Source organism: Tribolium castaneum, chromosome 1, assembly GCF_031307605.1.
Source record: "Tribolium castaneum strain GA2 chromosome 1, icTriCast1.1, whole genome shotgun sequence".
Lineage (NCBI taxonomy): Eukaryota > Metazoa > Arthropoda > Insecta > Coleoptera > Tenebrionidae > Tribolium > Tribolium castaneum.
In genome coordinates this window covers 29,400,149-29,419,853 of record NC_087394.1, presented here as the reverse complement: position 1 = coordinate 29,419,853, position 19,705 = coordinate 29,400,149, and the positions used below count along the sequence as shown (strand labels likewise).

General features: G+C 35.3%; 6 protein-coding genes across 13 annotated transcripts in view; 2 read left to right on the top strand and 4 right to left on the bottom strand.

Annotated features, from left to right (window-relative positions):
• Positions 1-779, top strand: part of LOC664309 (chaoptic-like protein) — a 140,751-nt gene extending 139,972 nt beyond the window's left edge. For all 6 annotated transcript variants that reach the window (XM_015977882.2, XM_064356513.1, XM_015977881.2 and 3 more), the window contains one exon: positions 184-779. In XM_015977882.2, coding sequence (XP_015833368.2) covers positions 184-500 — 317 coding nt within the window. In that variant the 3' untranslated portion in view covers positions 501-779. The remainder of the gene's footprint in view (positions 1-183) is intronic.
• A 2,146-nt stretch (positions 780-2,925) lies between these two features.
• LOC664313 (zinc finger protein 892) lies at positions 2,926-4,424 on the bottom strand. Of its 2 annotated transcripts, none has more exons than XM_008192799.3 (3): positions 4,181-4,424; positions 3,599-4,131; positions 2,926-3,553 (listed from the first exon to the last, which is right to left on the bottom strand). In XM_008192799.3, exons 1-3 carry the CDS (start codon positions 4,313-4,315, stop codon positions 2,989-2,991), a joined length of 1,233 nt encoding a protein of 410 aa, XP_008191021.1. In that variant the 5' UTR covers positions 4,316-4,424; the 3' UTR covers positions 2,926-2,988. The 2 variants fall into 2 exon arrangements, with proteins under 2 accessions (XP_008191021.1, XP_008191022.1); XM_008192800.3 differs by having other exon boundaries at positions 4,231-4,387.
• Positions 4,425-4,463: 39 nt separating this feature from the next.
• Positions 4,464-5,350, bottom strand: LOC664320 (uncharacterized protein). Its single transcript, XM_970327.4, has one exon. The coding sequence runs from the start codon at positions 5,247-5,249 to the stop codon at positions 4,524-4,526; it is 726 nt and encodes a 241-aa protein (XP_975420.2). The 5' UTR covers positions 5,250-5,350; the 3' UTR covers positions 4,464-4,523.
• Positions 5,351-5,715: 365 nt separating this feature from the next.
• Positions 5,716-9,922, top strand: LOC100142369 (uncharacterized). Its single transcript, XM_015977884.2, has 17 exons — positions 5,716-6,384; positions 6,432-6,565; positions 6,614-6,805; positions 6,855-7,062; positions 7,111-7,252; positions 7,305-7,443; positions 7,489-7,670; positions 7,716-7,893; positions 7,946-8,144; positions 8,196-8,359; positions 8,411-8,575; positions 8,623-8,760; positions 8,807-9,004; positions 9,051-9,204; positions 9,249-9,355; positions 9,404-9,741; positions 9,790-9,922. Exons 1-17 carry the CDS (start codon positions 6,171-6,173, stop codon positions 9,869-9,871), a joined length of 2,934 nt encoding a protein of 977 aa, XP_015833370.2. The 5' UTR covers positions 5,716-6,170; the 3' UTR covers positions 9,872-9,922.
• Positions 9,923-9,941: 19 nt separating this feature from the next.
• LOC664327 (transmembrane protein 135) lies at positions 9,942-18,048 on the bottom strand. 2 transcript variants are annotated; one of them, XM_970334.5, is made up of 7 exons: positions 17,630-18,048; positions 13,277-13,407; positions 12,935-13,231; positions 10,894-11,164; positions 10,671-10,838; positions 10,478-10,618; positions 9,942-10,428 (listed from the first exon to the last, which is right to left on the bottom strand). In XM_970334.5, exons 1-7 carry the CDS (start codon positions 17,792-17,794, stop codon positions 10,156-10,158), a joined length of 1,446 nt encoding a protein of 481 aa, XP_975427.2. In that variant the 5' UTR covers positions 17,795-18,048; the 3' UTR covers positions 9,942-10,155. The 2 variants fall into 2 exon arrangements, with proteins under 2 accessions (XP_975427.2, XP_008191026.1); XM_008192804.3 differs by lacking the exon at positions 17,630-18,048 and adding an exon at positions 14,340-14,729.
• Positions 18,049-18,428: 380 nt separating this feature from the next.
• LOC664335 (probable serine hydrolase) lies at positions 18,429-19,632 on the bottom strand. The gene has a single exon (XM_970344.5). The coding sequence runs from the start codon at positions 19,444-19,446 to the stop codon at positions 18,460-18,462; it is 987 nt and encodes a 328-aa protein (XP_975437.2). The 5' UTR covers positions 19,447-19,632; the 3' UTR covers positions 18,429-18,459.
• Positions 19,633-19,705: the final 73 nt, after the last annotated feature.

Below are 19,705 nucleotides of genomic sequence, written 5' to 3'. Positions count from 1 at the left end.
AAAGCTTTGTCAAAAAAATATTGATCGTCCCACGATGCAGTTGAAAATTAGGGTAAAAGTTCGCGGGATAGTGTGTGGTGGTTTACTTTAAGCGTTCGAATTTTGCGCGTGTCCAAGTTGTGTTTGTTTTCCTGCGGGTATCGCGCGTGTGGGCTAAAAGTTTGCAACGTGTCCCTGTTCCAGGTGGCTTAACCATCTCAGAGAATCCCTTCCGCTGCGGTTGCCACTTGGCCTGGCTGGGACATTGGTTGCGGAGGTGGACAAGGGAAAGTTTGCAGTCCCACAACGCGCCTGTGGAAACCGCGATGCGGATGAACGACTTGGTGAAGGAGGCGACGTGTACGGACATCACCTCCGGGACGCGGATACCCATTGTGCAGTTGCCCCCGGAGGACATGAGTTGCCATGCGAGTGCTTTAAGTGACGCTCCGAATCTGAATAAAATTCCTGTGATGTTTGTTTTGATATACCTTATGACGTACAATTTCGTTCTGCGTTAGTGAACCTAACAGTATTTGTACATAACGTCTAGTGTGAGACTACTTCTTCCATTTATTTTACTAAAATTTTTAATACATCAATTGTTATTTTTTGATAATGTAAATCGTGTACATAATAAAATTAAAACATATCATGCTCGTATAGAAGGATAGAACTTATTTACAATGATTGCTCAAAATGGGAGATGTCAATCAAAAATGTGCACACGACTTGTTTCTTATTAACGTTTAGCTAATTATAGTGTTTTGTAATGATCAATAAAGTATATAAATTGTTTAGTTTCTTTCTTTAACTACACCCTTCAGCGACGTGACACGAACGAGGTATTCAGCTGACCGTGCAAGCTAAGAGAAACAGCACTCTAGAGCAATTTACTAGCTATGTTTTTATTTCCTCATACTAGAAACTACTTCTGATCTATAGCCACTTGAACCGTAAACAATCTCAGTTTCTAGAACTCCAACATAAATCTTTAACAATGAAACTAATTGTATTAGTTGGTGATGGAGAAACACTGGTTTATTTTTATAAAACCTACTCTCATGTAACACCGTAAAAAATTAAGTGAAAACTCAAATAGTGTCTTACTTAATTAAGATGGAACATAATTAATTTTAAAAACTCCAATCAAGCTAACGAGCGTATGATTGACGAAAATTTATACTTGATGTCAAATTTACATTAAATTATAAAATAACGGAATATATTGGTAGAAGAGGAGCTGAAACATGGGAGAGACCGGTGTCAAAACCTTATCAAATATTGTTACTATGTCCTAGTTGAGACCCTTTTTTGAAACAGGATTGAGGTCTGGTGACAAAAAAGAAAGGAAATAAATGTGGAATTTCACGATTCTCTAAAAGTCAGAAGCTGGTGAAGAAATTTAATTAATTTATTTATTTAATTACAAGCATTTATTTATTTGATAAATGATAATTGTTAACATATTCTTTTGTACACCTAAACCTCACAAATTGGGATGAACAAAAAATTGATTCAACAAAACAAATGAACAATTTTTACTTAAGAAAGAATCATAACTTGAAATTTTATTTTTGGTTTGTTGTCTTTTATTTCGAAATCTTGAGATTTATAGAAAATTTAATTTATTTAATTTATTGTTTCAATCGCCCAGAAAATAAATAAAGTCATTAAAAAAATAATGAAGAAAATAAGAATACTCTGTGATACAAAATTTTCAAGAGTCCGAGGTACGTGTATGTCGATATTTAAACATTTTTTAAAGTACTCATACCTAGCATACGTCCTCGTTATAGCCTTATAAATATTTTTTTGTGTGTTACAACATCTATGGAGTTAATAGCAACAAAAATGGTCAATAAAGTAAGAAAAATTATAATTAATTGAAAACAAAAACACTTAAAAAACTAAATCGATTTGAGCAAAGGTCTACATTTTATTCTGTTATGTTGCCAGCAACATTTAAAACATTTATCTTATCAATAGCAATACAGTAAAACAACGGACACCGGTAGAAAATCTTTATTGTCCGTTGTAGAGAGGTGTCCCCTAATGATAGGTGGATAATTTTAAGTATCTTTCCATAAACTGCCACCAAACATAATCAAATTTAAAACAGCAGCAAAAAAATAAAATAAAATGAAATAAACACATTTTTTACTTAAAATCTTCAAATTTTGTTTGGTTGTTTTTAGGAGCCGTGTTTTTTATAATAATTTTTGGCATAACACATAATTACAACTATTTTTTAAAAGGTTCAAAATATTAAGACAGCATGAGTTTACTGTCCCTCTAAGACAAGTTTTCCCTTTAACACAATCAATCTTTTCATTACGTTTTTCTTAAAAAAAATTTCATACACTTATCGATATTTAATTCTGGATTTTCGGTATAGAATTTTTTATTAATTTCTACCAGGTTCTTGAAACAAATGTTTCACCACCACGCTTTCGGTCTGTCCCTTGTAAAAGGTAAATTGATATAATATTATAGTAATTGGGGATTTTTTGTCCGTTGTAAGGTTTTCTTTAATCATTTTCTAATGTTTTTGTTGCGTTCCTACAAAAAAGTCCGTTGTGACGAGGTGTCCGTTATTCGGAGGTGTCCATAGGAGGTTTTACTGTACTACAGTATTGTAGTATTTCTTTCTTTTTTTAATTAATTTAGTCACAGAACTACCATTTTTAGGTGGAGTTAATTCGAAAACAATCATCTGACGTGATTTTTATATTCTTCTTCTTTGTTCCTAAAAACAAAAGTCTAAACTTGCATCTCAGTACAAGTCTTTACGTTTCTGTGGCAAATTATACTTCTAATAATAATGTTAAAAATTAGATCAGACTAAGGACATTGCAAAACAAGAAAAAAATTTAAATAATTTTTTTCTTCTCATAAGAGTTAAAAAATTAAGCATTAAAAATGAAATCAAATAAAACACGGAAATTTTTATAAATTTTATTATAGAAATTTTACAAAAAAAATACAGACATTTCTCACACAATTAATTTAAGAACTAATCTCTGGATGTTCTTTCTGCACATGTTTTAAAAGATGGTGCGAGTAGGCAAACCTTTTCTCGCACAAGTTGCAGGGATAGGGGGTTTCCCCTGAATGCGTCCTCATATGCCTCATCAAAACACTAGACTGAGTAAAACTTTTGTTGCACACTTTACACTCAAAAGGCTTAACTCCACTGTGTATCCTCATATGCACATTCAAACTAGGCTTAGCCGTAAACTTTTTCTGACAAATTTCACAACTGTAACGCTTTTCATTGGTGTGACATTGCTTCAAATGCAATTTCATGTAATACTCGTTCTTATAACCCTTATCACAAACTGGACAAAACACTGAAGGCCCGTCCTGGTGTGTCTTCAGATGCTTACACAGGGAATCAGAGCCTGCGAACGTTTTGCTGCAAAACTCGCACACGTAGGGCTTTTCCCCGGTGTGTCTTCTCCTGTGCACCTGCAGACCGCCTGATTGGACGAAACTCTTGTCACACAAATCGCATTTGTATGGTTTTATTCCTTTGTGGATTCTTTTGTGAAGGACCAGACAGCTCTGAAACCTTCAAAATTTAAACGTAGAGGAATTATTAACAAGAGGTGTTTACTTGAATGCTTTGTCACAGTCCTCACACTTGAAGGGACGTTCCTCAAAGTGGATCCTCCTATGATTGGTTAAGAGGTAATTCAGCCCAAAGCCCTTATCACATAAATCGCAACGATAAGGCATGTCACCAGTGTGCTTATGTTTGTGGGCAATATACTGATATCTGTACCTAAATAGTAAATCACACTCTTCACATCTGTGCTTTTTTATCACGGGTTTCTTGTCTTCGCAAGCTTCGCGTTTGTGCTTTTTTTTAATTGGTACAAGTTTTTCATCTTTACATTCTTCCAAATAAATATTTTGAACGTCAATAAATTCACTAGCGCCTTCTTCTTTAGTGCCAATTGTTTCTTCTTGAGTAGGCTCTTCAAAACTTAACGCAGAAGTGATTGCTTCCTTAAGCTTCATTATTATATTCTGGTTTTTTAATTTAGCGTCTGATGCTATTATCAATGTTCTAAATTCAATGCAACTGTTTAGTTTGTGGAGACACTCTTTACACACCGACTGTGGGAAATCATCTTCAGGAGAAATCTGCACAAAAGCATAGCAAATATAAAGGAAACTCACAGAAAAGAATTACTTTAACTTCTGGTGCAAAACTCATTACTGCATCGCAGATAATTTCATTACCTCGTCCAACAAAGCCAGATTCAAAAAGGTTGACAGAGGAGCCCGGTTCAGTTTTAATTAAACAAAAACGACACTTAAAATCCATTTTATCGCAAAAAACCTATCTTTTAAATAGTCGTAAATCTAAGGTTATGATTAAAGTTGTTGATGTTTTTGACTTGTCACCACTATGACGCCGCGAAAAACCCTAGCAAGTTTTAAATTTCTCTTCAAAAGTTAAAAAAACGAACTAATGATAATACTCAAAAAGTATATTTATGCAAAAAACAATTATAATAAATATATACACTTTTTTAATAAATCCCTAGAGGTGGAGGTCCCCCAAAGACACAATTCCACGAACTTGGAAATTTTATCTCCGTCACATTACACTTTGTAAAGCCGTTAACAAACTTGTTCAACACATTTATGCAAGCAATTGCGTCAGGTCTGTTGTCACCCTCTGACACGTATTTGATCAAAACTGTACACTCAAAATTACTCTCCAACACCTCAAATAACTTGACTGCAAACCCAGATCCGTGGACCAAGTATTTGCCGTTAAACTCCACTTCCTTCGGCTTCACGTTTAAGCTTTTCATCACATCGGTAATTTCCTGGTTACTGATGTAGTAGAATTTGTTGCTACTAACCACATGCAACTCGTAGTCAAAAGAACTTGCGAGAATTACAATGCTTTTGATTTTAAACTGCGTGAGGGAGTTTTTCAAGTCTGTGAAGAACTTGGTGGCGAGTTTCGCATTTATGGCTGAACGCAGTTGAATAAGGGCTACTTTTAAATCTTCCTTGATGTATAGTTCGCATGCTGTGCATATTTCGGGCCCGTCTGTTCGATAAGGGTCCGATCCCACGGAGGAAACGATGGCGGGGTGCCAGATAGTGGCCACTTTCTTGAAATTTAGGGATGTTATCAGCAAGTCGATTGTAAGTTGGGGCACATTCCCGACGGAAACACTGGGGATCAGTAAAGTGAAGCCCTCCAAGTTGGGTTTTTGGCTGAATTTAAATAATTCGGCCATAATTATGATGCTCACAAGCCACAAAAATGTTTATTTTGAATAGGAAAAGTAAGGTTAATGACAAGCAAATAATTTTTGACAGTTGACGCTTACAGGCACCTGCATTACCCCATGCGGCCCAAGTTCATTATCATTATTATTTATTTTAAAATTTGCACCCACAATCTTTAAATATTTTTGTTTTCATTTTATTTCTAATCGCTTTATGTAAGCACAAATGTCTTGATAAAAGTGCCTCCTAATATTGGAGGTATCACATGTCTGAGAAAAACAGTCGTGCCACACTTCTACCACCATTAATTGTAAAATTGATAATAAACCATCAATTAAACCATTAATGATCTAGAAACACTCTTATTTAATTCTAATAAATTTTTGAGGTCCTAATTTGTATTAGTTTTCTCCACATAATACAAGTTCATTCTTTAATTTCCCACCACACAAAAACAGCAATAGCAATAAGACTACTGTTGTACTTACCGTAGATACAGATTAAGGCCGTAGGTATAAATTGTGAAAAAATAATAAACACAAACCACAGACCACACACAGAGATTAGAGGTGACACAAACAAGACTTTTCCCACGTTTTAATTTGTGTTGGTTGGTTCCACTGTTCTCAAAACGGCCGGTACATTTCAACCTTGCATTCCAATATTCTCAAAATTTCTGAACTTTCAACATCCTCATCGTGGTACGAATGCAAAATTCGCAAATTATTTTGAGAGGAACGGAATACTTTGAAAATGTTTTAAATACATAATACCATGGGTTGGCAGCGCTCACAGCATGGCCGGTGAATCCTGCACTCCATTGGCCAGTTCAAATCTGGTACAGCCGCTCCACAATTTGTGGGCACCTAACGTTTTTTCTTGGCGGTAAAAACCACTCAAGTGATTTTCTTGCTTATTTTCGTGTAAAAATGTCTCATTTAATGAGAATTTTACGTGCCGATGAGCGCGAGCGCGCATCTCAAGACACCCGAGCCACCAGCACACCTCAGAGTGGGTCCCCCAATGTCTCTTCCCCAAGTATTTCCACCATTTCAAGGGGAGAAGAACCGATGGGAGATGAAAACAACAACGATAATACCACAAGTGGAACTATCGATTACGGAACATCATCTCCGTCCGAATGTAAAGTTTAAAACAAATATATAGTCATAAACATAACTGGTTTGTAGCTCCTTCAGAAGCTTCGATCATTAGAGATCGAACTGTAAAACCTCTCAAATGGGAGAATTTCTGGAGCGCCTTGAAACCAAAAAATGAAGAGAGCCTTTATTTTAAAATAATGACTCAACCTGACCAGTTAGAAGTAAAGGTAACAGTTTTTGTTACACTGACTACATTTTATCGCTTTTAGAGCATCGCAATTGAGCTGATGGACGCCTACAAGTCCAATAAAGAAACTGCTATTATTTCCATTCTCCAGCTTTTTGTCGACCTGAGTGGTTACAAAAAGTTATCAATTGGCGCAGTTTACGATTTTGAGCGGGAAAATGCAAGTCAAGTCGTCCAGCAAATGCAGTATGACTTACTGGAGGAAGAACTTAAAGTAAACTAGGCACAAAACCATCAGGAATTAATTCACTTATTATTTGTAGAATACCGGAAAATTCCTCTTTATGAAACCAACAAGTTTTGCAAAGGGCGCCGAACAGATTCTTGCCCAGTTTTTGGACCATTTATTAAGCCAAGCACTCAAGTCTCAAGTCTTATTTGACGAAGTTTTTGCACCACACGTCTTCCAATTCGTTAAGTGTATGTGCTTCAGCAGAATGAGTGGTCCCTACGTCACTGGCCTTCTGCTAGGTGAGCAATAACAAATTAATTAACCCCTTATAACACTAAACACTCTAGTAATAAATATGATAACGTCGTTTTTGAAACTGCACCAACAAATAATTGCTTCAAGGAACGACATTGATTCGAAAAGTTCGGCAATACAAAAAGATATCGAAAACCACATTGACTTTCTTTACCTAATTTTTGACAAACAGTGGTAAGATATGTACCTAAGTTTATAAGTACAATTAAAACAAATTTTGATTTAGTTTCATAGCTGATAAAAGATGGGCTCTCGTTAAAATAAGGGCAAGTCAGGAGTTGTTTCATTGGACGCGCTTCTACCCCGACATCTTCATACTGAAACGTCGTTGTTTAGGGCCCTTAATGAAAATGATTTTAAACCAGGTTTGACCAAAAATACGTTAGTTTCGGTTTAAGTAATTATTTTAGAACGAACTGGTCCGCTTGGCGGCTCTAACAACCGTTGAAAAACTGATACGTTGTGAGGAAATTTCAACCGTACTGAAACAACGAATTGAAATATGCTTGAAACTTGTCTCAGGTCGATTTGTTGATGTCAGTTCTCAAGTGGCTGTAAAAGCAGCAAATATCTTCACCGCAGCCACTGAGAGGTAAAAGCGAAACAATGAGACAACTTTAAACCATTCGTCTCGTAGCTTCCTGGACAAAATCAGCGAGGAATATAAGAAGAAACTGGTTCAGGAGATCTTTCACAAAGACATAACTTTGGGTAAAGCAGCCGGGAGATTTCTAGTAACTTATCTTCGCCGACAAAACAGCAATGGGGAACAACTTTTACTCTCACTTGTTGTAACAGCATTCTCAAAACGGGAGGTAACTACTTGTAGTAAATTTGGTGGATGCGCCGGACTAAAAACTTCCGTAGTTTTTAGAACAACTTCCAGTTTTTCTCGAATCAGTTTTTGAGTTTGCCGATGAGTTGAAAGACTGGCCGTTGTTTGTACAAGTGTTACTAAACGAAGACATTCGTCAAGGTGCCAAAACAGCTCTTATTAAGATTTTAAACGAGTGTGCGAGGTACGTCCTCACTGGGAAATTTTCCTACTCCAGACAAGTAAAACAAGGTAATTGTAAATATATTTTTAATTGTTCTTTATTCTAATTTGCAATGTTAGGACCACGGAACGATAATGAACATATTAACTTAGCAAATGCCATAATCCCCCATTTCACACAATTGCTAATTGCGTTTCAAAGCGAAAAAGTGAGTTTGCAAAAACTAATTGAACTGTTGTCTTTTATGGACAGTAGTGTTTGTCGTGATGATAACTTGGACGATGTGAGTATAGTTAGTTTTACGGCTTTGTTTACAAATAACGGGGTGTTTTAGGAATTTAATAACATTTTTTCAATATTAAAAAAAATGTTTATGGCAACTATTGATCGAACCTTGCTTCAAAATATAACAAACGTGTTTGCTGTTTTCGGTTGCAATGACAGGGTTGAAAGTTTAAAAACATGGATCAAGTCCCTATCCGAGGATCTCATGCAAATGGTATTCACTTATTAATTGATTTTTTCCCAACTAAATGTATTTCCCAGTCTCCCGATTGTGACAAATCGTTGCTGAAACAAATAAGGGAAAAGACTCTGAAAGCTTCAATCCTGTTTTCGCGCTTTGACTTGATAACAGTTCTCCGATGGCAAGACATTTGGCAAGTTTGGGAAACCAACTTCAAGGTTTGCACAAAAATTGTTTACAGTTTTCTCACTTTGGACGTTGCAGCTGCTCAAATATTTGGTAGTTTGTTGCAAATGGCACTTGATTTGGCGTTTACGCCAAGTTATGCGCCTTCCTAAAAGTAGCAATGGAAGTAATGGGAGCGAACCCACTGACCTCCACCTCTACATTGACTGCAAAGCGTTTGCTTATGGATGTTTGGAAATGCTTGAGCGCGAGAAGCCAAGTCCAGACTTATTCCTGGTATTTTCACGTTTTTAATAAATTCACTCTCATGTTTCCTATTTAGGTATTGGAAACTTTTTGTGACCTTTATACCGATTTTGACACCGAACTTAAACGAAAACGCGAATATTCTCACTTTGTGATCGGAATTACTGAGCCCACGGGTTTGCAAATTCTATTTAACTTCGTAACACAGCACGTGATTGAGAATAGGGAGAGTAGGTACAAAAAATAAAACAACTGTTTTCTACTCATGTTTTAGTGCCTTTGAAACAACGCCAGAATCTGCTAAGGAAAGTAATCAACGTTTTGAATTTGAATATAGTGCCCTTTGAATATCTTTCAAAGATATTGCGTTTCTATCATACGGTAAGGCCAACTTTCCGCACTTGCCAAAATTTCGGTTTGAATTTTCAGCATTACGCCGACTTTGGTTACTTGATGGACCACCTCTTTGGCCAATTGAAAGCAACCCCTCCTGCGCTATCTTTAATAATTATGCATACATTGGCCGAAATTTATCAGGAAATACTGAAGACACGACAGACTGTTGATCTTCAGACTGAACAAGCGGGATTCTTAAAACACTTAGCCAAAAAATTCGCTTCTATTAAAGAAATGAAGTCGAATAATGACAGTCTCAAGTTTATTACACAAGCCCTAAACTTCTCTTTCCGAACCCAACAACATTATCCCTTCTTGTACTTCGCAAGGTATTTTGCAAAACATTTAAGTGAAGATGGAAAAAACGAAGCGTAAGATTATGACAAACTATTGCGTTTATTCTTAATTCCACTGCTTAGGTACGAATTATTTACAAAATCGGTTCCTAAAGAAACAACACAGAACGAGATAGTCTTGCTGTTTGGAAGAACTCTCAAATGAGTAGATAAGTTCTTTGATATTTATTCGTCAACTAATGTTTTAATACGTGTTTATCAATAACTAAAATAACTTTGGTTTGTTTAACTTTATTTCATTAAAATATTGCAATAAAAATCTCATTTATTAAAAACATGAAAAGAAAATAACAAAAGAGTTGTGCTACCCTCAATAAAAAACCAACCAGCGTCAAAAATTCCCTAATCGTTAAAGTAAGTATTCTCGAAACTTTTGCAAACTAACACCCACTTTGACTAGTTCCAAAAGTACCACGTGACCTAGTTCGACTATTTCAGGACTCTTTGTGTTTTAGTTAGTTCTAGAACACGTTCTAGAGATTCAGAAGTACCGAGCCCCCAAGCATCCAACGGAATCCGGTTCATACAAGCGATTCTTCCGCCGGAAATCGAGTGTAAAAATTTCCAATAACTAGGCCTCAAATTTGTCGGTTCCAGCAGAGCTGCGTGGAAAAGAACGGCAGTACTGAAGCAATACAAAAATTCGGTGAAGCCCGGGACTCGAGGCACGATTCCTTTGTTGATACCCATGATGTAAGTTATCTAAAAAAATGAAATAATTAAGCTTGGTAAAAGAAAAAGTGTCAAGTACTTGGGCCAATTTCCACATGACATAGAGTGATACTGTGGTGTCTGGATATCGCGTAAAGGCAGTTCCAGCAATCAAACCAGCTGGGATGGCATAAGAGGGGCTATCCTTGCCTGTGGCCCTCCTCAAAATGCACAAAACGGCCTAAAATAATTTATTATACTAAAAAAGTGTATGTGAATAAATCGAGCCTTACTCTAAATAAACCCGAGAAACCTCCAAGGAACACCGCCAGGTTCAAAGTATCTTTCCTAAATAAGATCGCTTTCAAATTTCTCGGGCTCTGGACGACTTTCTTTATATTAAGAACTAGCTTTAAAGTCACTTGTATCCCTAAACCGATGCTAAACATTTTCCCTACGCCCTAAAAACCCCTAAATTAGGCCTAACAAGTCTCGGAAATGTCCACAACCAATTACTTGCATCGTATAATACAAACAACTGAACGGATGCGGACACGCTAGGTGTCTATCACAGCACTTGATTTTGTATATGATTTTTTTATAAACACGGAGAGCTTGAGTAATGACGTGAAAAACGGGGTTTTTCGATCGAGAGCTGGAATGCCAACTTCCAGACTTCGCCCTCGAGCCAACATTTGGAATGTTTTGGACTTGCTGTCTGTAAAACGTGCTCGCTTGGCTTGACCTAGCACTGTAGTCTTTTTCTTCGTAAGGCCCCACTACAAACCTAGACAAAAAATTAAGTGGCGTGTACGGATACCTAAATACTAGGATGCGATTAAAGGCAATAGGCAAACAAAAAAATTACAACCAAATAGATAATTAAATTATCAATTGATAGAAAAAGTTAATAGTCCAGTCAAATAAGCCTTTAAATCGAAATGTTGTGGAAAAGTGGAAAAATTTTGCGTTTACATCCTCGTATCTTCCCTCTGGGTAAAGCTAGATACTTCATTTTCGGCAAAAGATTCCTCAATAATTGCAAAATTTTACGTAGTTACACAGGGTTGAGTTTTTAAAGGGGAACCAAAAAAATACATTTTCTTATAACGTTGCATATTGGGGTAATGAAATTTTCGAGATACCAGAAAGGTTTTTTGTTTTAAAAGAAAAACCCCAACATAATCGAGATGAAACAAAGTTAATACTCATCAAATTGTTGCAAATCATAGTTACTTCAAAATGCGCTCAGGGCTAAAAATGGTAAATAATTAAAAAGATAATTAATGCCACTTAATAATTATCATTCCTCTACTTTTAACCGCCCTAACTCTTAATTTTAATAATCTCAAAAAATTAAAAGAAAAAAATCCTGAAAGTGACTCATAGAACTAAATTACGAAATTACTAATTTCGGGCGTGACATTAATGTTTTCAAAAGCGGTGACCACATTTATAATATAAATTATAATAAATAAATTTATAATAACTTCTTGCACCAAAAACTTATTTGAAAAACTTCCTTTCATATCGAATATTTCAATACACGAATTTTCAAACGTTACAAAAAAATATTTTTTTGTTTCCCTTTATCAAAACTCAGCGTTGTGTACCTACGTAAATCTCGGCCTTGTGTAACTACGTAAAACTTTGCTTTTATTGAGGAATCTTTTGCAAAAAACAAAGTTTCTAGCTTTACACAAAAGGAAGATTCGAGGATGTAAACGCAAAATTTGTCCAATCTAAGATTTTTGTAAATTTTTCGCTAAAACGTCTTTTTCATAATGAAAACAAATTAAAACCCAAAAACGATCTTTCAATTCGAATTCAGCAGCAAATTTTGTATAACATTCAAGTGTTTTTAAAAGAAAGGTTGAAAAAATACGTCCCTTTACACTTAATAACCCTCTGTTAGAGAGAACATTTTTATGTAAAATTATATGCTTTACAATTTTTATTTTAAACTTTTTTTCTAACTCTTACTTTTACTCAAGAATAATCTTGAAAAAACACATTATTTTTGATTAAAAAAATTCTTTGACTAAACATTTTTAAATACTCCATAGTAACTTATAACATAAAAAATGCAAGCATTTCTATAACATTTCGATTTAATGTATGAAAGGAACGGAGTAGTTAGAGGAATAAACTTCCTACAAAAAAGTTCACAAGACCATTTCCCTATCTTCCCTAGCTTTAAATTACTTTTTAATGTTTCCCTGGCACTGAACCACCGGTAAAAATAATAGATAAGAATTCATCGCTTGAGCTTTGAACATCTTTAGACCGGAAGATGGACACCCATTTTTTTTATGAAATTTGATTCCCTACAACATTCTTTGTTTTTTGGTAAAAATTTTAGTCGTCACTTTTTCTTCAGCTTACTAAAAATTTGTTCCTTACTTTTTTCCCAAAGAATTAGTTGAATTTAATTAATTAATTTAAAATTATTTGAAGCCGAGACGATCAAACATTCTATTTTTTAAGTTATTTTGCATATAATTACGCCTCCTAGTATTGAGTTTTCCGAAAACTCGTCTCAAAAACACGAACCAACCTTAAGACTCCAAACATGCTGTCAGCCTTCCCCTCTGAGTCTTTATGGTACCCCCCTTTATAATACATGAGTAAAACTGCCATTCCGACGGCAAAAATGGCCGTATCGCCGTATTTTACGTTCCGGACCATTTTGCGCGATAAGGCCATGTTCCAGAGGGTTTCTGTGGCGACATTACTGACGTATAGGCACAACAAAGTGCGTCGGGAAGGCCTTTCAATTAGAATCGAAAATACGCTTGATAAGAATGCTGGGATTGCCGACACTGTCAAGATGTTAAAGTTGCCCAAAAGCCGCCTAAAACGTTACATTTCTTACTAGTTTTTGGCGGTTTTGTCGTACCTTAAAACGCATAAAAATAGAGAGTACCCAAATCCAGTACCGCTGAGAAAAGCGGTCGACTGTAAAATTCCTAATACTGTTTTTTTCAAATCTTCCTTTGTCGGAATACGGCCTTTCATCAACAGAGTCAACTGTAACAAAATTAACAAATTTGGTATTTACTATTCTACTCAAGCACTCATTTAACCGGAACTGATAACGAAAATAAACAAGATTTTTTCGGAGAAAATGATACGATCGGAACTCTTGTCCCTTATACAAACATAATTTAAATAAATAACACCTTCACTCACCACGTACACACAGAAATAAATTTGGAAGGAAGGTTTCGCAACCACTTTAGCTAATTTCAGTGGGCAAGGAGCACATTCATTTTCCCAATAATGAAGCTCTTTGCAATCGACAAATAATGGTTTAAACTTACTAAAAGCAACCATTTTTCACTAAGTTATAGGATCGCAAAATCCACTTTTTTATATTTACGTCCAACGCTATTTAAAAAACAATAGAACCATTGATCTATTTATTTTTTGTTAATGACCTTTCTTGATAACTTATAAATTACTTTACTATATTAAACAATAGAAAATGTGGAGCACCTAAAGTATGTAGTATGCGTTCCTAGTTTCTGTGGACATGGGACGCAGAATTTGTGTTCCGGGGTTGGCATTGTTAATTCTTAGCACCTGTTTCAGTCAATCAACAAGTTGCTGATAAATTTGCGTTGAATTTTTTCGTTCAATAAAGATAGAAAAGCAATGCACCTGACGATAGTCACGAATAACTTAATAATTAGATAAAATTTCAGCTCCTAAGCAGTGCGTAAATCACTTGTTTTATTAGTTTTTAAACCAAATGAACATTTATTAACCAGTGACATCATTTACTACAGCATAAACCTTCTTTTACAGCGGAAAGAATGTAGTGTGTGTTAAAGTGCAGGCAATAAGTTAAACACAGCAGAAATGACTCTAAAATTTTTGTGTTAAACCCTCCTCGGTAAGCAGCTTCTATCTGACATATTTATTAGCAATAATTTGTGAGTATGAATTATGATACTTACTAAATAGACACCAATATACATCTTAAGCGAACCTATCACTGCGTTTAACCCAGTTTCTGTATGAAAAACAACACAAACATCCTGCCAATTGTGTATTTCGCGACACTCTATCGTTAAGGGTTGAAATTTGCTCAAAACTTGCACCATTTTCGCACGAGTGTATCACGGACCAAAGTTAACTTCGAGTGGTTACCTATTTGTGCTTATCAAAATATTATTTGTTGACACTTACACCCGACGCCATTGGCGGAATAATTTTTCTAAATCAACAATCGAACGTATGGAGAGATAATGTGATAGTAGTTCTTCGCGCGAGTCAGTTGGTGACTTGTACTTAGAACAAAGTAATTAAAAATTTATATTATCGGCTAATTCCTGTCCATTTAGTGGCAATAAACAGATTATTAGGTATGTAGGTAGTGTAAAATGTTTAATGAGATCATAACTCATTTAATTGGCTTTGACAGACTTATCGAGCACATTACAATAAATCTTTGTAATCGACGGGTTGTAGGGCAATGGTGAGTTTTGAAAATTCGGTCAAAAAGCTACTCAGCACAAATGAGGTGAGATAATAGATTATAACTTTCGGCAATCATTATCACGTCACCTCAACCTTCACCTTCATTGTGAATTCTAAAAAATTAAATTAAAATTTAAGTCTGAAAAATAATTAAATAAATTGTAAGTAACCCTTTTTTAAATTTGTGGGTATACTGTTCCACATTTAGAGATCTTTCAAACTGTCATATGAAAAGTCATATGAAAAAATTAAAAAAATGTGTAAAGTATTTTGAAACTGATACTCATTTGATTTTGGTTCCTATACTCGTACATAGAGTGGATCGGTAAACAATGTCGATTAATTATTGATAATATTCTGAATGATAAGTTCATGAGGTCGTTTGAACTTATTTGAATTATTCAACGAGCATAACCAGCACTGTTGGTCACCACCACAAAAATATCATAAAGATAATTGTACTACACAAACCTAGATTCGAAGGTGTATAATAGTAATTTCATGTTTAAGAATTATCAACAAGTTTATGAACAATGTCTCCATTTCAAAAACATAAATTCAACAGAACAGAATAACATTATTCTGTTTATTGCTGAGTGCTGGACTGTGAAAAGTAGGTAAGTCTTCATTACCATTCAACTATCTAAAAAAGTTTGAAATACATAAAAAATGAGTTGGCACCAACGACAAAAAGTAATTAATTTTCAGACCCGTTTTGAGCAACCTTGATTTTAATTTGAGAAGTCGGTGTAAGTTTTTCTCTTTTAAGAATATTTTCAATGTTAATGTTAACAAAAAAATAGGTATACAACTGGAAATCCAGTTGAGTTCACTTTTAAAGTACTTAAATATATTCTTATTAATTATCATAATTATTTAGTCCTTAGGACAGAGCCATTATTAAAAGATAATAATTTAACTTTAGCAAAAAACCAGATGATCAGATATTCCTACCTGATGGGTTAAAACAAATTTTAATAATTAAAATTATTAAATTAAATTTAATTAAAATTATTAAATTAAATTATAATTATTTAATTAAATTTTAATAATTTTAAATAAACAAACATATCATCATCTGCGATTTATTTAAAATAATGAAAATAACGATCAAACTCCACTTAGGTACAAAAATTAATTTTAAGTTCAGTTCATTTTCAGAAAAAACTACCGTTATGATCATTGATCATTGGTCAACCAACCATCACGCAAAAGATTATTCGAAGCTATTCACATTCTAAGCTTAACATTGTTACACTGTATTTTGGGTTGCAGACTTTATTATAAACGCAATATTATACAAAGTGTACAAATGAATGTGGGATCGTAGTAGCCGCTTTTTAAGAAAAAACAATCTTAATATATGAAAAAATTGGTTTTACTGCTTGCCTAGTAGATAAAAATTGGTAGTTTTCAGAAATTTCATAGAAATAAATTAATTAAATGCGGCAAATTCTAATTCCAGAACTACCTGAGATCCTACTCTCTTATAAACAGTCCGTATTGTTGCCAAAAAATATTTTATAATTTTGTAAAAGTTGTTTCATTCTGTTTTTATAATAGAGACTACTCAATTATATCTTTATAGATAATTTCAGGAAGTTTGTTATTACTTTAAGCATGACATTTACGAAATTATCTAATTACGTAGTAAAACGTAAAAATACAAAATCATTCATTTACCTTAGCTTCGTGCGAATGTCTTAAATATTATGTAATAAACTGTACTAGAGAAAGCTATTCTTTTTTTGCAATTTACACAAAACAACGAAAAACAATTTCAGTTCAATTTTTTCATTTTGCCAAAAAACATCTTCAATTTGCACTGTTGACAGTAACAATAAATTTCAAATATACGAACTGATTGCATTTTATTAAAAAAAAATAAAAAAGTAAAACTACAATCATATATAATTGATACCAACCCCGAGGACAGCCAGCAGTGCCAACAATTAATGACTTCACGTCACTATAACAATTTAATTTCCAATGTTAACTTGTTCCAAAGAAACAATAATTCTTTTTTTGTAATTTAAACAAAACAACGAAAAACAATTTCAGTTCAATTTTTTCATTTTGCAAAAAAACATCTTCAATTTGCATTGTTGTAGGTAACAATAAATTTCAAATTTACGAACTGATTGCATTTTATTAAAAAAAAACAGGAAAACTACAATCAAGTTGGTTGTTGGCACTTCTGGCTGTTCTCGGGGTTGGTATCAATATACCAACCCCGAGAACAGCCAGAAGTGCCAACAATTAATGACTTCACGTCACTATAACAATTTAATTTTCAATGTTAACTTCTTCCAAAGAAACAATAAAAATGAAATCTTTCCTGCTTTAATATTTTTTCTTATAAATGTCCTTGCTTTCCAATGGAAGCAAAACCCATTAACAAAATGCAAACTTTTTCAGTTCAGCAGAACAAAAATATGACGTCAACAAAAACTTGAATTATGTTTACTCAACTGTAATTAATTCAATGAAACGTTAGTTAAAAACTGGTTAAGGTAAAAAATAAGAAAATAATTTTCAAGAAATTAATGATGAATTAGAAAATCTGATGAACAATGGAGTGCATGCAAAAGTAGGCTTCTTCAAACTTCAAACCGTTATAAATAATTTTTAAAAATTGCTGTTTTTCTTAAAACTGTTTACTTGTTGATAATGTATACTTGATGACCTTTCAACAGCAACTGGTCAAATAATGAGTGCTTACGTAACTAGTCTACAATAATTAAGAGCAAATGAGCACAATACAAACCACATAAACCGTCCCATATATCCTCAAGGAATCAAAAATTGCATACAAATACAGCCCACAAATCCCTTGCAAACAACTGTCCGTCCAGGGATGAACATAGTCCACACACGTAGTTTTTATGGTCCCTGTCACAGGGAGAGGCAATTTACTGTAAATCTGGGCCATTTTCCCAAAACCACAACAATACGAGAAAAAAATCTATAATCTTGGCCGTTCTTCAGCTTATCACAAACTTATTGTTGCAGGAGATATGTAAATAAGAACACATTTTACGTCACAGCACAGCCGAACTGACAAAAATAAAACATCGACAGTTTAATCTTTGCTGTCGCAACACTACAAACAACTTCCACTTTCACATAAAACAGCTGATCAGGCCAAATGACCACTTCTTTAAGGTGTTTACAAGAATCATTCCCAGATAAACCGACAGATGGCACCACCTGTGCCATAGCGAAAATTTGACAATCAGCTGTCCAAAATGACTGAACGAGTGCTTGATGCCGAAAACTGGAAACTCGAAGCAAACGCTGTGCTTAAAGATATAGAAAAACACGTAAAGAGCGTCAAAATTTTGGATGGAACTGACCAGAGGATTTATTTCAATTTGACAACAATCGAAGGGCTGGAATTTTGCATTGAACTGTCAGGACTTGGGTTCAGAGTTGCGGGGACAAGGCACAACGACAGGAGTGGCAACAGTGAGGATGTTTTTGAGACACCCTATAGCTTACTCAATCAGATCAGCCCGCGGTTTCACGAGTCATTTGGCAACGAACTAATTAAAAGACTGAACGAATTAAACCATTAACCATTTAATAATAAATTATTTATTGTACAATATCTTTTTTAATGCCGCCCACATCCCTGGTCTCGGTGTTGTAAACACCAACAAACTTGTCAATGATGGTGTTGATAGATTCTGGGTTGTTTAAATGGGTGTGATGGGTCCCGTCCACGTAATGCATCTGCACCTCCTTTGATGTCTTCTTAAGCACCTCCAAAAGCTCGTAGAAATTTTTCTTGTCTTCGAAATACCCACTTCCGGTGAATTTGATTAGAAGTAGCGGGGGAATGACCCTGTAAGCCCCCTCAAGCAAGTCTTTTCTTGACCAATTGAGGATTAACCGCGACTTTAGACGCGGATCACGCGTGAAGTAGTACTTCTTGGGGTCGCTTTTAGACGGTGCTATGTTCCGTTCGAGAATATGGAGGCAGTGTTCAATATCAATCGATTTATTATTCAGTGCACTGATCTTCTTCTTCATTGTGTCAAGGGGGTACGCCGGAGGCTCCTCACCACTTCTTGCCAACTCGTCGTATTTCAACAACTCCTGTATCCCCTCGGCCATCCTAGGCCCGTTGTTCTTTTTATAGAGCGGTTTCACGCCGTCAATACAAATCAAAAAATCGACAGTCTCCGGGAACAGCATCGTGTAAACGTAGCAGCTGATGGCCCCCAGAGAGTGCCCCATGAGCGACACTTTAGGCCACTTGAAGTAGTCAGAAATGTGCTTAATGAGAATGGGGTAGTTCATGTTGTGGTAGAACGTTCCAGGAGGCAGGCGAGACGAGTAGCCATGCCCCGGCAAGTCAATGGCAAGAATTCCAACATCTGGTCTGAGTAAGGGGGCCAGTCTGTCGAAGGTGCCACAGTTATCCTGCCACCCATGCACGGCCAAAATGGGTCGCTTGTCGGTGGGGTTCCACCACTTCCCGGCAATGTGCCCCCACGGCACGGGGATCCTCACCTCGCGGAAGCCCCGTAATTTTGTCGAGTAATGTCGGAAAGTGAGGTTGGGAACTCTGAGTATCATTTTGAACTGGGATCTGGGTCCAAGGGTCACTCGTTCCCAACCTAACTTTTTGTGTCACCGCGGGTTAACCGGCCCAAAGTCCATTAGGGCCGTTTTGGGATCAGTGGACATCACTTGCATCACACATTTACGGTGTTTTTGCAGAAATTTTGTTTTGTTATCCAGTTTTTCAGGTTATATTGTCAAAATCTGACAGGAAAATTACCAAGGATTGGCCAGCCTGGGCGACCTTGTATGACCCGTTGCATAGTTTACAGTG

What these genes read in the sequence shown, in the direction of transcription:
- LOC664327 (XM_970334.5), bottom strand. Translation starts at nt 17,794, where the DNA reads ATGGCCCAGATTTACAGTAAATTGCCTCTCCCTGTGACAGGGACCATA. An exon ending in GTTTGTATTATACGATGCAA is followed by an intron (nt 10,839 to 10,893) that starts GTAATTGGTTGT and finishes AGGGGTTTTTAG; the next exon opens with GGCGTAGGGAAAATGTTTAG. An exon ending in TCATGTGGAAATTGGCCCAA is followed by an intron (nt 10,429 to 10,477) that starts GTACTTGACACT and finishes TCATTTTTTTAG; the next exon opens with ATAACTTACATCATGGGTAT.
- LOC664320 (XM_970327.4), bottom strand. Translation starts at nt 5,249, where the DNA reads ATGGCCGAATTATTTAAATTCAGCCAAAAACCCAACTTGGAGGGCTTC.
- LOC664335 (XM_970344.5), bottom strand. Translation starts at nt 19,446, where the DNA reads ATGATACTCAGAGTTCCCAACCTCACTTTCCGACATTACTCGACAAAA.
- LOC100142369 (XM_015977884.2), top strand. Translation starts at nt 6,171, where the DNA reads ATGTCTCATTTAATGAGAATTTTACGTGCCGATGAGCGCGAGCGCGCA. An exon ending in AACATCATCTCCGTCCGAAT is followed by an intron (nt 6,385 to 6,431) that starts GTAAAGTTTAAA and finishes ACTGGTTTGTAG; the next exon opens with CTCCTTCAGAAGCTTCGATC. An exon ending in CTCAACCTGACCAGTTAGAA is followed by an intron (nt 6,566 to 6,613) that starts GTAAAGGTAACA and finishes TATCGCTTTTAG; the next exon opens with AGCATCGCAATTGAGCTGAT.
- LOC664313 (XM_008192799.3), bottom strand. Translation starts at nt 4,315, where the DNA reads ATGGATTTTAAGTGTCGTTTTTGTTTAATTAAAACTGAACCGGGCTCC. An exon ending in GTTTTGCACCAGAAGTTAAA is followed by an intron (nt 4,132 to 4,180) that starts GTAATTCTTTTC and finishes GCTTTTGTGCAG; the next exon opens with ATTTCTCCTGAAGATGATTT. An exon ending in GACTGTGACAAAGCATTCAA is followed by an intron (nt 3,554 to 3,598) that starts GTAAACACCTCT and finishes TAAATTTTGAAG; the next exon opens with GTTTCAGAGCTGTCTGGTCC.